This window comes from Zalophus californianus, chromosome 13, assembly GCF_009762305.2.
Source record: "Zalophus californianus isolate mZalCal1 chromosome 13, mZalCal1.pri.v2, whole genome shotgun sequence".
NCBI classification, from domain to species: Eukaryota; Metazoa; Chordata; class Mammalia; order Carnivora; family Otariidae; genus Zalophus; species Zalophus californianus.
The window spans coordinates 8996379-9011489 of record NC_045607.1 but is presented as its reverse complement, the minus strand read 5'-3'; the positions used below and the strand labels follow the sequence as shown (position 1 = coordinate 9011489).

Genomic DNA, 15111 nt, shown 5'->3' with positions numbered 1-15111 from the left:
CTCCTCAGGCCAACCACTGATCTGCTTTCTTTCCCTATGGGTTAGTTCGTATTTCCTAGAATGTTCCATAATATAATGGAATAATACCACGTGTACTTTTTACCTAGTGTATTTTACTTGGCACTTAGTATCTTGAGATTTATCCACCTTGGGTGCCTCAATAGTTTGTTTCCATTTTATTGTTGAGTAGTATCCATCGTGTGGATGTTCCTCAGTATATTTATCAAATCACTTATTACTGGACGTCTGGGTTGTTTTTTTATTACAAATAAAGCTGCTTAGTGCATTTGTGTACAGATCTTCCTACAGACCTACGCTTTCATTCCTCTTGGGTAAAAACCAAGAGGTGTAACGGCTGGCTCGAGTGATAGGATGTGTTGAACTTTCTAAGAAACTGCTAATTGTTTCCTGCAGTGGTTGTACCATTTTACATTCCCACCAACAATGCATAAGAGTTCCAGCTGCTCCCTAACCTGATTTTTGCCATTCTAGAAGGTAAGTGTTAGCATTGCACTGTGGCTTCAGTGAGCACCTCCCTAATGACCAGGGATGTTGGCTATCTTTTCATGTGCTGATTTACCATTCATACATTTTCTTTAGTGAAGTGGCTGTTCTGATCTTTTGGCCATTTTTTTTAAATTGGACTGTTTGTCTTCTCTTAAGTTCTAAGAGTTCTGTATAAATGCTGGCTATAAATTGGATATGTGTTTACAGATAGCTTCTTCAGGTCTGTGGGTTATCTTTTCAATTATGTAACAAATCTTTTAAAGAACAAGAGTTTTAAGCGGTGGTGAAGTCCAGTTGATTAATTTTTTTCTCTGGTATAGTTTGTGCTTTTTTTGTGTCTTATTTAAGAAACTTTTGCCAAGCCTAAGGTCACAAAGATTTCCCCCTTTGTTTTCTTCTAGAAGAGGCCATGCTATGCCTGTGAAGTCAAGATGCATTGAAATAAAAATATGAAATCCTAGGACTTCTAGACTTAATAATTTACCCTTTCTCTTTCCTCTTTCCTAAAAATAGTTCTCTGAATCTCTTGGGTCATTTTATATATGGTGTGAGGTAAGCATCTAGGTTCATTTATTTGCATGTGGCTATCCAGTTGTTCCAACACCATTTGTTGAAAAGATTACCCTTTCTCCCTTGAATCGTCTTGGCACCTTTTGTTGAAAATTGATTGATCATATATGTGTGGGTCTATTTCTGGACTCTCCATTCTCTTGCATTGATCTATATGGTCTGTCTTTATGCCCTGATGCCACACCATATTATTGTAGCCTTACACTAAGTCTTGAAATTGGAGTCTGGAAATCAGGATTTACTCAGCCATGAGTCTCTTTATTGATTTTGCTTGGAATATTGGAAGCCCTATTGACTTCTGTATTTAGTTGTTGTTATTATTTTTTAATTAGACAAGCTTTAAACTTTTTTCTTGATTGTTACTTCTCTTTTAATTGTTGTGATTTCTTTCCAACACCTAGAATATTCAGGTTGGTTTTCTGTGTTTATTGTAATTTTCCTCCTCATCTCTGTGTTCGTTCTTTACATTCTGAAATTTTGGGGGGCTTTTCCACAATATTACTGATTTAGGGTTTTTTTGGAATTTTATTTCTGTATTATTTCTAATGCAGATAACTTTCTCTATATCCTACAGTAAATTCTTTTTTTAAAGCTAATGTTCTTATCTTGTTGTTTGACATTTTTTTTATAGACCTGCATGAGGATATATCTAGCCTGGGTGTTGGCCAAAAGGCATCGGGATGTGTGAATTATCCCCTCGTCTCATTTAGGTGCTCATTATTTGGTACATAATCTTCTGATTCTTCATTACCTTTCTCTGTTCTCATTAGTTTTTGTAGAGCCTCAGTGATGGGATGCTGGTTTCACCAGCCCAACAAATCATCCAGTTTTGGTTTTTCTAGGGCATGTATCACATCATCCTCCTGATGTGATTTTTTTTTCAACTATTGATTTTTTGTAGCAAAGAGAGTGAATAAACAAATGTCATTCCTCATTATTTTGGGGATATACTGTTTCTGTCTAGAGGGGCCTGCCTCGTGTGACTGCTCTGTCCCCCAAACCCAAGTTTATGTTCTCTTAAGGGTTTGGTCAGTGCCAATTCAGAAAAGGGACTCACAGGCTTGTCGGGGAACTGTGAGGTGGCTTTTGTGTGAGGAGCATCACCATCCAGTTCAGATAGCCAGACGTCTGGCTCCTCCTTTCTGCCTGGCTGTCCAGGCACTGTCACCTTCCCGCCATGCTGTGCCTGTTAAATCAAGATGCATTTAAGCAGAGAGTATCAAACCCTAGGCCTTCTGGACTTAATAATTTTGTCTCTTCCTTTCATCTTGTCTAGGATAGTTCTGTGACTCTCCTGGGTCGTTTCCTATTTTTATTCCTGCTCTGCTTTTTTTTTCCTTTGTATGTATTGACAAACATTTGATCGCTCTGCCATTCGCCCTCGCAGGGTTCCGGCAAATGGATAATAGGGGAAAGCAAAATCTTCAATTACCTTAGACTACTTTATTCTCAAACTAAATTCTTTTTCTTTAAAGATTTTATTTATTTGAGAGAGAGAACGAGTGGGGGGAGGGGCAGAGGGAGAAGCAGGCTCCCCACTGAGCAGGGAGCCCGATGTGGGGCTTGATGCCAGGACCCCAGGATCATGACCCGAGCCGAAGGCAGATGCATAACGACTGAGCCACCCAGGTGCCCTCGAACTAAATTCTTGAAAATAGTTACTGGCCTTGCTGTAGCAAGTAAGCCTTGTCATTCTGCCTTTTTGAAAGTTTATTACCCTTTTTCCGTGAGCACCTTTTTCTTTAATGAAGCATACCATCAAGACCGAGCCTTCATTCTTGTTCTTACTACTCTTCTTAGCCCAACCCCACCAACTTCAGACCTCAAGTTTTTGTTAGTTAGGTTCAACATGTTGCCCTACAATAGTGGTTTGCAAACTTTTTGCAGTTGAGGATTCCAGGGGCACCTGGGTGGCTCAGTCGTTAAGCGTCTGCCTTTGGCTCAGGTCATGATCTCAGGGTCCCGGGATCGAGCCCCGCATCGGGGTCCCTGCTCGGCAGGAAGCCTGCTTCTCCCTCTCCCACTCCCCCTGCTAGTGTTCCCTTTCTCGCTATGTCTCTCTCTCTCAAATAAATAAATAAAAATCTTTAATTAAAAAAAAATGAGGGGGCGCCTGGGTGGCTCAGTTGGTTAAGCGACTGCTTTCGGCTCAGGTCATGATCCTGGAGTCCTGGGATCGAGTCCCGCATCGGGCTCCCTGCTCAGCGGGGAGTCCGCTTCTCCCTCTGACCCTCCCCCCTCTCATGCTCTCTCTCTCTATCTCATTCTCTCTCTCAAGTAAATAAATAAAATCTTTAAAAAAAAAAAATGAGGATTCCAGAGAGCTTTTGTTTACATGGCTTGTGTTTACCTATAATTACCTTATTAGAAGTTAAAATTGAGAAAAATGAACATACAAGTATGCAAGGAGACCTCAGAGCGATGACCCCATAAGTCACGCAGCTTCTAAAAAATTCTTTCTGGGGCTCCTGGGTGGTTCAGTCAGTTAAGGGTCTGACTCTTGGTTTTGGCTCAGGTCATGGTCTCAGGGTTGTGGGATCAAGCCTGGCATCGGGCTCCCCATTCAGCAGGGAGTCTGCTTGAGATTCTCTCCCTCTACCCCTCCCCCTGCTCATGCTCTCTCTCTCTCTCTCTCTCTCTCTAAAATAAATAAATCTTTAAAAAAAATTCTGCTTGTGAGAAGAGAGTGAAAAACACGAGTGTTGTCTTAGGTTTTATTATGAAAACAGTTATGACCTAATGGACTCTCTGAAAGTGTCTTGGGAACCCACCCCTGAGGTCCCTGGAGGACACACTGAAAACTGCTGCCCTAAAGTGGTTTTAATACAACCGTCAGCTCCTGAAAAACAGAATGGGAGTTGTAGTTTCACACTACAAAGCTTCCTCTGCAAATGTGCATGCATGTGTGTTCACACGTGTGTGTTTAAGAGGTGAGATAGGGGCGCCTGGGTGGCTCAGGCAGTTAAGCGTCTGCCTTCAGCTCAGGTCATGATCCCATGATCCCTGCTCCGCGGGAAGCCTGCTTCTCCCTCTCCCACTCCCCCTGCTTGTGTTCCCTCTCTCGCTGTCTCTCTCTCCGTCAGATAAATAAAATCTTAAAAAAAAAAAAAAAGGTGAGAGATGAAAGTGATGTGCATCTCTAACCATGAGTCTGCCTCTGCCTTACCAGCCCCCATTCCCTCCATGCTGCCCTGTGACAGTTTGAGGGGACATCAGGCATCACCACTGCCTGGGCAGAGCCATCTTCATTATATGTGGCCACTGGGTCCAGAAGATTAATGGTAACATTTTAAAAATTCACACAGACCTGGAATCAGCACTAGAAAATACAGATTTAAATTAACAAGGAAAAAGCAGAACCCCATCAAAGGAAATAAATCGTACTGGCAACTATTGTCACCTAATAAAATGTCTTCTATAACTGAAGGGCTTTTATATGGAGCTGTCTGCAGCTTAGTGGCCATGTTAATTGAATAAGGTGCCTAAAACTGACTGGGGGGGAAAAAAATGAAATTTCCCTCAGCATCTGTTTAGCCAGAGCCGTTGTCAGCAGCCTGTGTGATGCTGACCTATTTGTTACACAACAGCCCGTCCCTCCTATGGAGGGTGGTGATCGCTCAGCAGGGCATGCCCGTGTCCTCTGGGCTGTCCCCTGCATAGGGAATGGGGAGGAGAGCTTGGTACAGCTCCCCCTAAGATTTAGGGGCTCTTCTCCCTGGAATTCTCCAGTGACCAGACAGATTTTGGAATAATAAGCCATCATTTGAGTCAAGTGGCAGACATTGTTGGCCTCTGATGGTCAGTTTGTTCCAATGGTCTGAGGCCTGCTGGGGATGATACTAGAAAGTCTTCATCTCTAGGTGCCTCCCTAGGTCGAGATGGTTTCCTGAGTCCTTAGGTCTATCTCTTGGCCTGCTGGTGATCTTTATGAACTCTCTTAAAATCTAAAAAACAGGGCTCTGCTTACGGAGTAATCAACAACTTTGGGGCCCATTGAAATGACCTCGCCAAACTTGTTGTCCACGGGGCCCCAGCAGCCGTCACACTCTTAGACTGCTCAGTGTGGCTGGAAGCCATAGAGTACCTGCTCGTTCTTAGAAACCTCTGGACTGGGCGCGTCAGAAGGGCTGAGCATCTAGGGTCCACGGTCTGCCCAAGTGCCTGGCTTCTTCTTTCTTTCCTCTGCCGGCAACACCCAGCATTATGAATCGCATGTTCCTTTAATCCCTTTAGACGACTAGGCTGTGGGAAAGGAGCCAAGGTGCTGGGTTAACCAATCACAGCTCCCAAGTGTGAAAATGAGGATTTTGTATCTCTTCTTGCTAGATGCTACAGTAACAGGCATGGGCTCTGGCTGTTAGTCTTCTAAAGTATTTCAAATGACTGTAAAATATTTTGTCAGACAGTTGTACCATAATTTTTTAACCAGTCCCCTATTGTTTGAGATCTGACTCCGGTTTTTGGCATTATAAGCAATGCCATGATGAATGTATTTACTGTTTATGTAAAAATATTCATGAGTCAGAAATAGCTGCATTTTCCAGTTAACCAGCCCTGTCCTGGGGATGAGAAAGAGACAAGTGGGAAGTTTTCACGTAAGTTTCCCCAAATTATCTCAAAGTACAAGTCAGTGGGATTCACTCATTCATTCAGGTATTAGGTGATCTTCCAGGGCTCTCATATTTTAAGTGCCCAACGTGTGCAGGGCACTGTTCTAGGCTCTGGGGATATGGTGGAAAGTGTAGTGGAGATCATGTGCTGGTGATTGTGAACCAGTCAGTAGAGTTGGCAGGGTCTGCAGAGAGGAAAGTGGGGTGTAGTAAGAGTGACTGGAGGCAGGGTGCCCCAGCAGGCATCTAGGGGTTGGCCTGCCTATGGGAGGAGCCAGCTTCTGGAGAGCTGGAGGAAGAGTGTTTAAGGCAGAGGGAACAAGTACAAAGGCCCTGAGGCAGGAATGAGAGTGCAGGGAGCTGGTAAGGTTGGAGCATGTGAGTGCAAGGACCGTGAACGAGACAAGCTCGGTGAGAAGGGATGGGCTGGAGCTCTCAGGACCTCCGAACCATAGGGCAGTTGGATTTCATTCTAATGCAGAGGGAGGGACCAGCAGGTTCTGTCACGGTCCTGGACTGAGGCCCTCACACGTGGGGCGCTAAAATAATGGCAGGAGTGGGAAGAATCAGAATAGGAGCTGTATGTGAAATTATAACAGACATTCTACTTCTGCATGCCCACCACACGCCTGGTTCTGTGCTGTCTGCTCAGCCTGGTAGCGAGGTGTGCATGATGAGGCAACATGCTGTCCCTGAAGGGCACCCAGCTCCAGGGGGGTGGTGCTGGGACTTGAACCTATGTCAGGCTGACTCTAGGGTCGGTGCTGTTAACTGCCACCACTGCTCTGCCTTCCTGGGCATGTGGCTGGGCCGTGGGTTGTCCCATTCTGTTGCTTTTCCCTTCGTGACGTGATACCAGAGGGACTGTGGCCTGCTTGCCGGGGTCATCAAGCTAGTAAGTGACCGAGATGCTGAGTCCTTGTCGTCATCGCTTTCAAAGGGGTCTCAGGATGGACCATGCAGTCCTCACTCTGTATACCTGAGAGTCAAGATGATACAACAGGGCAATTTCCGGATAATAGTAATAACCCCCAGAGGACACGTGGACGAAGCTTTTCACTAATTCCCAGCTTTCTGTGTGTCAGCTTTACTTCTGAAGGCGCCTGTTCCCTGTTCTATCAGATGGAGTTTATTCCTATCGGAAAAGGTTGCCGAGAGGGTGAGGTGAGGGGTGTCCATGAAGGAACCCAGACCAGTGCCTGGCACGGGGTCCCCTCCCCCCTCCCGGGGAACTAGAATCGCCTTTCACTCTGAGGCTCTGCTCATTGCAGAGCCTCCCTGGTTCCTGTCGTCTGTCATTTTCCGGTTAATCTGACGCTGCAGTGCCCCTGGGCCGCTTCTCCTTCAGCAGGTGACTTGTTCTTCCTCTTTAACCACAGGTTATCTGTCCCCTCGGCCCCAACTGGCCATTCTCATTACGGGAGGCCTTGCTGTGCCTTTTCGTCCCCCCACCCCCACATCCCTCCTTCCTGTGTCCGAACAATGAAGTGAAAAGCAGCTCTTTGCAGCGTAGCGAACTTTTCTCCCTAAAGCTGTCCCTGGCCGGGGGCCTCTCTTCTCTCTGGGTGCTGCCTCATACCCTCCTACAGCAGTGGCTAGAGCTGGAGTACAGGGTGACTTCATTTCAGCTCACCCCATTCCTGCTGAGCAATGACTCTGTCTAAGATACAGTCGGGTCTGCGACTCGAATGCTGTTAATTTCACATGTACTCTATCAACCACACATTGTAGGAGATCAGAAACTTTCTTTTTCTCTCTCCCACCCACCCCCACCACCTCCCGTAAATTCCCCGTCACCACCACTGATTCCTTCTTACATCATACCTGTTTTCTTCCAGAGCAGAGAGGAGTGGGATGCCTGTTATAATACAGAGACCACTTGAGTCTGATTGGCAAAAACACACATGGGCAGAAATGGAGTCATAGACGCTCTGGCAGTTTATATCAAAAAGATCCAGAGGTCTTGATGGAGTAGGTACAACACCTGATTTGGTCAACACATGTTCAATTGTCATCTACTCCAGGTCAAAAATTGTCCTAGAAAATGGGGTCCAAAATTGGTGAGCTTTGACCCTGTTCTTGAGGAGGTCACAGTCATGTTAGGAAGACAGGCTTGTATCAAATGCTTCAAGTATTTTGTGCAAACCAGAGAGAGAGGGGACATGCAGGCATCCAGTGAGCCTGGGACAAGCCCAGGGAAGTTTCCACCAAAGAAGGTATGCTTGGGTGGGGTCTTGAGGGATGAATAGGAGTTTGGAGTGTAGGTAAGGAATAAATGGAGATTCTAGGAAGGGGAGCAGCCTGGATAAAGAGTCAGGCTAAGGTATGAACAATGCACGGCATATTCATAGATTTACAGGATTTTCCCTCTTCCGGGTAGAGGGAGAAGTAAGCAGTGCAAGAGACACGGAAGGTGGGCTGGTGTGTGCGGACAGCTAAAGTCAGGGAATGGCTGGGGATGAGGTTGCCTCGGGAAGGCATGTGGAATGAGGAGAGAGCTCAAGCAGAACCCGCACAAACAGCAACTTTTTTAAAAAGTTGGAGGAGAGGCCAGAAAGGACCATCTGCAAGGAAGAAAGGCTGGCCAAGGGAGGGAGGGTTGCAGATCGCGTCTGCCAGGCACAATCGGATGTCCCAGAGAAGCAGGAAAAGTTGAGACCAGGGAGTCCACGTTGGGCAGGGCAGCTAAGGAGCCAGGCACCTTGGTTTCTCTGGTATATCCTTCGTTTTTAAGTCTTGTGTACCATAGAATTTCCCCCAAACTGTTCAGAGGGTTGCAGCAGGACACTTTGGCAGGAACTGTGAAGGGTCTACACACAGTAAGTGCTCAATAATTGCAGTTTCACGAGAATCCCCACTGTAATTTGCTGCTCCATCTCAGTCTCCCATGGCATTGCCGTTTTTTTTCCTCACTTTCCCACACGCAGACAATCTTTTAAAATTGCAAACTGGATCTTTTCACATCTCTGCTTAAAAATCCTTCTGGATCAAGTCAGAGCTCATGCAGGGCCCCGCTGTGCTGTGGCCTTGCAGCCCTCTTCTGCCTGGTCCCACACCCTCTCCTGGCCTTCAGGCTCTGGCCACTCCAGCCTCCTTCCAGGTCCTCCCTCCACCACACTTCCTGCCATATAGGAGGCTCACTACAGAGTCTGGAGCCCTGCTCCCCGTCCTCCCTGCCCAGAGGTCCTCACTTCTCCCCACACACAGCACTTCCTGCTTTCCCATTTGTAAGCAAGTGTTCCTGTAACTTTGTGGGTATTTTCATGCCCCTCCCCCCCACCCCGCTGCAGGGTGAGCTCGGTGCACATAGGGGCCCTGCTGTCCTGCCACCCTGAGGCCCCATCTGCATTTTCTCCTGCCAGACTCTCAGCCCCTCTTTAACCACTGAACGGGTGGGCCGACCCTGTTTTCTCTTCTGGCTTCTGCTTGGCGTCTTTGCTGCCACCCAGGTCTGCCTGTCTTCCAAAGTTCTGCTAACACCCACCTTGTCCACAAGCCTTCCTGAATGCCTCCAGCCTCTGGAGGGGCCACCGCACTGCACAGATGTGTGATGCCCTTAGTTTGGTTGGATGCACCTTTTGAAAGTGCCTTCAAGACTTAGAAATCTCAAGGTATGGCCGCCCTGCAGCGTAGTTCTTCCCTGGCTTCTGGAAATTCCCTCACTGTGGAATGATGGGTGCAATAACAGCGTCCCCCTCAGCCAGCTTCATGGGTGTGCAGCCAGCACTGGCCCTCTAGGCCCCAGGCTCCGAAGGCCCCAGGCTCTGAAGACCCCAGGCTCTGAAGGCCCCACATTCGGCATACTGCTGTGTGTCAGCATCTCGAAATTTTGACTGTTTGAACCAGGGCCTCGCATTCTCAGTTTGCACCGGGCCCTACGCTTGCCTTGTAGGGGCAGCGCGAGGAGCCAGAAGAGACTGCGTGAGCTCTGCCTCCCCCGAGGCCTGGCACACAGCGGGCACCCTCTGCGGGGTCACCTATCATCATTTTAGCTCTGCTCAACCACAGCCACAGTCAATAATTCATTCTTCTGTTTGCTCAGCTTCATTGACTAAGTGCCATGGTCAGAGGCGTTGATCAACTGTGTAAAACCCTTCTGCAGCTGCTCCTTACCCTCTCAGGGTCCCAAACCTGGCCAGCCTTCAGAGTCACTGCTGGAACTTGTTAAAGACAGATTTCTGGCCACACCCCAGGCCCACCGACCTGGACTCCCCAGGGTCATGGCTCTGACTCCGTGTTGCGCTGTGCCCTCGTTTGTGCTGTGATGTGGGCGGGACAGAGTTAGCAACCCTCGTCCTAGGGGATCAAGTCTTGCAGCTTGGCAGTGGGGGGTGTCCGTTCCAACCTGGCCCCAGCCTGCCTTTCCAGCCTTGCCTTGCTGCCACGCGTACCCTGACCCTATGCCAGAGTGTTGGCTTTCTCTGACCACCCAGCGAGTCCCTTTTACTCCATCAGTACCCGTGTCCCCCTCTGAGAAGGTGTCCCTAGAACCCTGGCCCCTTTATCAGAACTCTTGTGCTCACTCAGCACCCAGGTGCATGTCCTGTTGCATCTGGTGGTTTATTTCTGGACCTCGATCCCCTGTAGCCTGGGAGCTCCTTCAGGGAGCTCATCTCTGCATCCTTCGTTAGCATCAGTAATGAGCAGACACTCAGATTCACTCCACACGTGTTGGAGTCTCCCTGTGCTTGGGTCTGCTGGTGCCCCCTGCCCCCAGCCCTGAGTCCAGCCAGTGCTTGGCAAGCCACCCCCCCACCACACACTGGCCACCCGGTTGAGCCAGGCTGTTCTGTCACACAGGTGTTTGCCTCAGTGCTCACGCTGCAGCCCAGCAAACCAAATGCCTTTACAGCCTTTGGTGCTCATCTTGTCACCGAGAGACTCTGTGGGAATAGGTCTTGCCTAGAGAACCTTCCCTCCCGGGAGACTTGTACGTACAGGAGTCATTCCTAGAGGTCATGCACCTATTGTGTAAAAAAAGGCAGCATGTACAACATAAAACTTGTAACAAATGCTCCCTTCCTCGGTCTTTTCCCTTTTGGAGATGACTGAGTGCTGCCAAAACTCAGGCTACTGAGCTAGTTCAAGCCAGTCCCCAGTTCTACCAGTAAGAGGCTTTATTGTTGTTTTATCCCCCAGACCTGTTGGTTTTGAAATATATTTCCTACCCTTTTAATCTTTTTTGCATTGGCTAAAGGCAGCTGATGACCACACCAAATGGCTTTTTTACTTTGATCGAATACTCATTTAGGCTCTGTGGGCACTGTGAGCTTTAATGGCCAGCACCTGTGCCATAAAAAGACCGTGCTGGACTGATTGAAGGTGATTTCCTGAGCACCTACTGTGTGCTCCTGCCAGAGGGCGAACATGCAGACATAGCAATTCAGAAGAGCATGCCATTCTGATTCTCAGTGCTTGTTCGTTTTCCTGGACTCACGTGGTAGTAATGATACTCAACACCTTCATTCACAAAGTGCTTCTTGCGCTGTTCTCAGCGGCCCTGCGAGACAGGAATGAAAGCCATCTGATGGATAATGGAAGGAAGACGGCAGAACACACCAGGGCTCCTGTTCAGGGCCCACATGTTCTGCTCCTATCGGTGTATTTTGCCCAGTGGGCAGAGATCTAGACTAAGTTGCTGACCTCCTTGAAGCACCTCGCACATGCCATAAGGCTTGGGAAACCCTTTCCTCCACTTGAATGTTCCTCTTGGAATTGAAAAAGGTGGTTGCTGATGTCTGGAAACTTCTGAATTCCTTGGGGGGATTCGAGCTGTTGGGCCCCCCCCCCCCCCGCTCACCAGGGCGCCCCCTCCTCCTGCTCTGTGCTGCGGCAGCTGTTGGTGGTGCGGGTGCTTTTGGAGACTTGGGGAGTGCTCTGTGTGCCCTGTAACCTCCTTTCTCCTCTCTCTCTTAGGCACATCTCACTAACGCTCCCTGCTACCTTCCGAGGCAGGAACAGCACTCGGGCTGACTACGAGTACCAGCACTCCAATCTGTATGCCATATCAGGTACGTGGGGCCTCTGCTCATGGCCAGCTACCGCGTCTGTGTCCCGGGCACCATCTCCCTCTGCGTGTCTCCTGGCTTCGAATGGCATCTGTCTTAGGTCTCTTTTTCACCCTGCAAGGGGCCTGTCCCCTGCAGAGATCAGCCCTTTCCTTCCTTTGTGTCACCTCAGCGCTTAAAGAAGGGCCAGATACTCAGCGCATTTTGAAACTAATGATGAAAAACAATGTGTGGATTTCATGAGCTTGAAGGGTGGTTTCCAGAGAATAGTCACTGCATTGTTCACCTGCCAGAGCCAGGGCGGGTTTCCCATGGGGTCTCGGGAGCAGCACGGAGCTGAGGCCCAGCCCGCTCACCAGCCTGTGTCCAGGTCTGTCCTCACCTCTCATTTCCCAAAGCCAGGTTTGTGGCCAGAAGGGACACGGGCAGTCTCCCCTCCCGCCCCCATCATAAGGGTCTGTGATTTCTGAACTCGGCCTTGAAATGGATGGTGGTACCTCGGCAGGGACCTCAGCAGTGCGAGTTTGCCTTTCCACCTTCACCCAGGGAGGGGAGCGCTTACAGGCCTGATTGCAGAGTGGAGATTCATTAGGTGCCTGGCAGCGCAGGTGACCCTCTAAGAGCCGGGGAAACCCACAGGCTCACCTCCGATTATCCTCAGCCTCCACTCAGGGGCATTTGTAGCTAAGGGGGAAGTGGCAAATCAGTGCCACTTACCAGCGCACGCCCTTAATGGTGAGTGACGTTTTGAACATGGGAACATGGCACTCATTCATGTACCATAATGAATCCGTTATTTAAAAGGTAATCTTTTTTCTAAAAATTGCAACTTGGGGTTACTAAATAGATGAAATAGAACAATGGTATAATTCATGTCAGTATCAGTTTCTCTTGTTATGATCACTCCCTAATAGGTTTGGAAGTGTAAGCAAAAGCCAATTTTTCCATTTCTGGGTGGGGGAAAGGGAAGACCCGGGACGCCTTAAAGCCCTGGCCCCCCTCCAGGAGCCCGGCTCCCGAAAGGGCAGAGGGAGCGCGTTGTCTCAGAAAAGCACCTCCAGGGAGAATTTCTTTTGTGCTGTGGCTATTTCAGCAAAGTAGACAAGGAGCATAACAAGTGTGGAAAGATGACCTATTTTGTACAAAAGCTGACTATTTCCCCAGATGCTGCGTGGCATAGAGGCGCAAAACAGGTCTGCGAAACCCAGCAGGGCGGCCCCGTTCCGAATTCGCAGGAGGAAAGCTCAATCAAAGCAGATGCCTTTTTCCCTCCATCTTGCAAACCTTTTTCCGGCCATGGTGTTCAGCTCCCCCCGCCTTACCTGGATTCTCTGATGCCTTTCCCAGCTGTTGACATTTCTGCAGAAAAGGGCCCACAGAGCGAAATCGCCTCTGGTTTGGCAGGAATGTTCCTGTCTGCCTGTGGACCACTGCTTCCTCGCCCCGCGGCTTTGATGAGGTGTTGTCTGGGTTCATTTCAGCTGTGAGTTTAGCAACACCAAGGTAACAGCCTCAAGACACAGGGGAAGCCATTCAGAAACTTCCTGTTACATTTATGTAAGTGGCAGTCGGTCGGATTTTATCTTCCAAACAGAGGTAGTGGAGGCTGCCCCCCGGCAGCAGGCAGCCTCCAGCTCCTCAGCGGCTGCAGGCACCAAATTGCTCCACCAGGGTCCAAGACTGCTTTGTGGGAAGCCTGCCAGAAAGAGCCCGCAGGGCCTGCTGGCTCCATAAGGCCTGCAAGCTCAGCACTGGGCAACCATGGTGCAGCTGGGAAGCCTGCCCACCCCACCCCCCCACCGGCTGCCTGCCTGCGAGCCGTTCTGGTAGAAGGGAACAGAGACCACCTCTTTCCCCCTGCCCCCCATGAACAGCGTTTGGCATGGAGTGGCACGTCTCAATTTGGGATTGCATAGTTAAGGTTCCAGTGGTTTATTCCAAAAACAGTCAAGGCAGAAGTGTGCCCCAGGCCCTCACCCTTGCCCAGTGCCGGATGCACGGTAGCTGGAGCTCTGCTGCTGATGGAACAAAGTTTCAGACTGTTGCGAACCGGCTCTGGCGCCGTCCGCTGCAGGCTTCACGGCTGAGCCTTTGGTGCAGACTCCTGGTGTGCTCTGGTTCGTTCCTGGAAACATTTAATGACGGCTCCCTTCACGGGCAGGCCCTTCCGAAGAGAAGTAGATTTCCAAACTATGCAATTTGAAAAGCGAGCAGCCCACGTTTAACTTGTATGTATGGTTATTAAAGTAATATTTACTTTTTGATGTTTTCTCAAAGGCATACCCGTTAGTCTAGCCCCTCTTCTATCCCTCTCACGGAGGCCTCCAGAGGGAGAGACAGTGCTTAGAGTTGCTGAAGTAAGGGGAGGAGATGCAGAGGTGCTCATGAGCTGTTTATGGGAAGAAGGAAGGAGAGCCTTTAGCCCAGTGTCTGCCCTGCCCAGGAATACCCTCTATGACCTCTGGGGCAGGTGATCATCCTGAGGTGCTGCTCCAGTACCTCCGGTGTCTGGGACCACCACCTCCGACCAGCCCTTCTATCTCTGCGAGGTCCTCCCTTGTCCAACTGAGCTCATGTTCATACCCATCCAGCCATTTGGGGTACAGACGCGTTCCATTGACCAAAATGTGCCAACTGTTCAGCCAACAGTTCTCTCTTGCTCACAGAAGTGGGGTGAGGGGCTTCTGCTAACTCAGTGCTGAAATCCTGAGAAGCTCATGTCCCTTGCCGTGCCACTTTGTACCCTATCACACCGCCATAAAGCCCACCTTTGATCCTCATGCGTCTGCCGGTAAGAATCTCTTCTGAAAAATACTTACAGGTGTACAGAAGGATTTACCCTCAGGGATGAGCACTGCTGCTGCTTAAAAATAATACTCAGGAAAGGAGTTTGGGGGTGGGTCTCCTAAATGCCCAAAACAAAAGCAAAGGGTTAAATTATGAAACATTCTTACATTTGATGCCTTAACTCTTTAGGCATCAAAAAATAATGATTTGGATAAGAAGGTGTGGGTGAATGTTGTTAAGTGACAACCAGAATGTGCAATGTGGTCGCATTTCAAAAAATATCCAGGAACACCTGGGCAGCTCAGTCGGTTAAGCGTCCGACTCTTGATTTCCACTTAGGTCGTGATCTGACGGTTGTGGGATCAAGCCCTGCGTCACGCTCTGTGCTCAGTGTGGAGTCTGCTTAAGATTGTCCCTCTCCCTCTGCTCTTCCCCCTGCTTGCACACATGCTCTCTCTCTCTCCCCTGCCCACTGCAAAAAAAAAAAAAAAAAAAAATCCAAAGGTCTGGAAAGGTACCCACCAAGGTGTTTATAGTGGTTTTCACCAGCCTTTCCTGCTCTTTTCTTCTTTTTTCCTTCTTTGCGGTATCTCATTTCTGTATGTTGGCAAGTGTTACTTTTATAATAA

General features: G+C 48.9%; 1 protein-coding gene across 3 annotated transcripts in view; it reads left to right on the top strand.

The window, feature by feature from the left end:
- Nucleotides 1–15111, top strand: part of MVB12B (multivesicular body subunit 12B) — a 181880-nt gene that overhangs the window by 94009 nt on the left and 72760 nt on the right. For all 3 annotated transcript variants that reach the window (XM_027615789.2, XM_027615790.1, XM_027615791.1), the window contains exon 7: nucleotides 11604–11698. In XM_027615789.2, the coding sequence (XP_027471590.1) occupies nucleotides 11604–11698 (95 nt within the window). The remainder of the gene's footprint in view (nucleotides 1–11603; nucleotides 11699–15111) is intronic.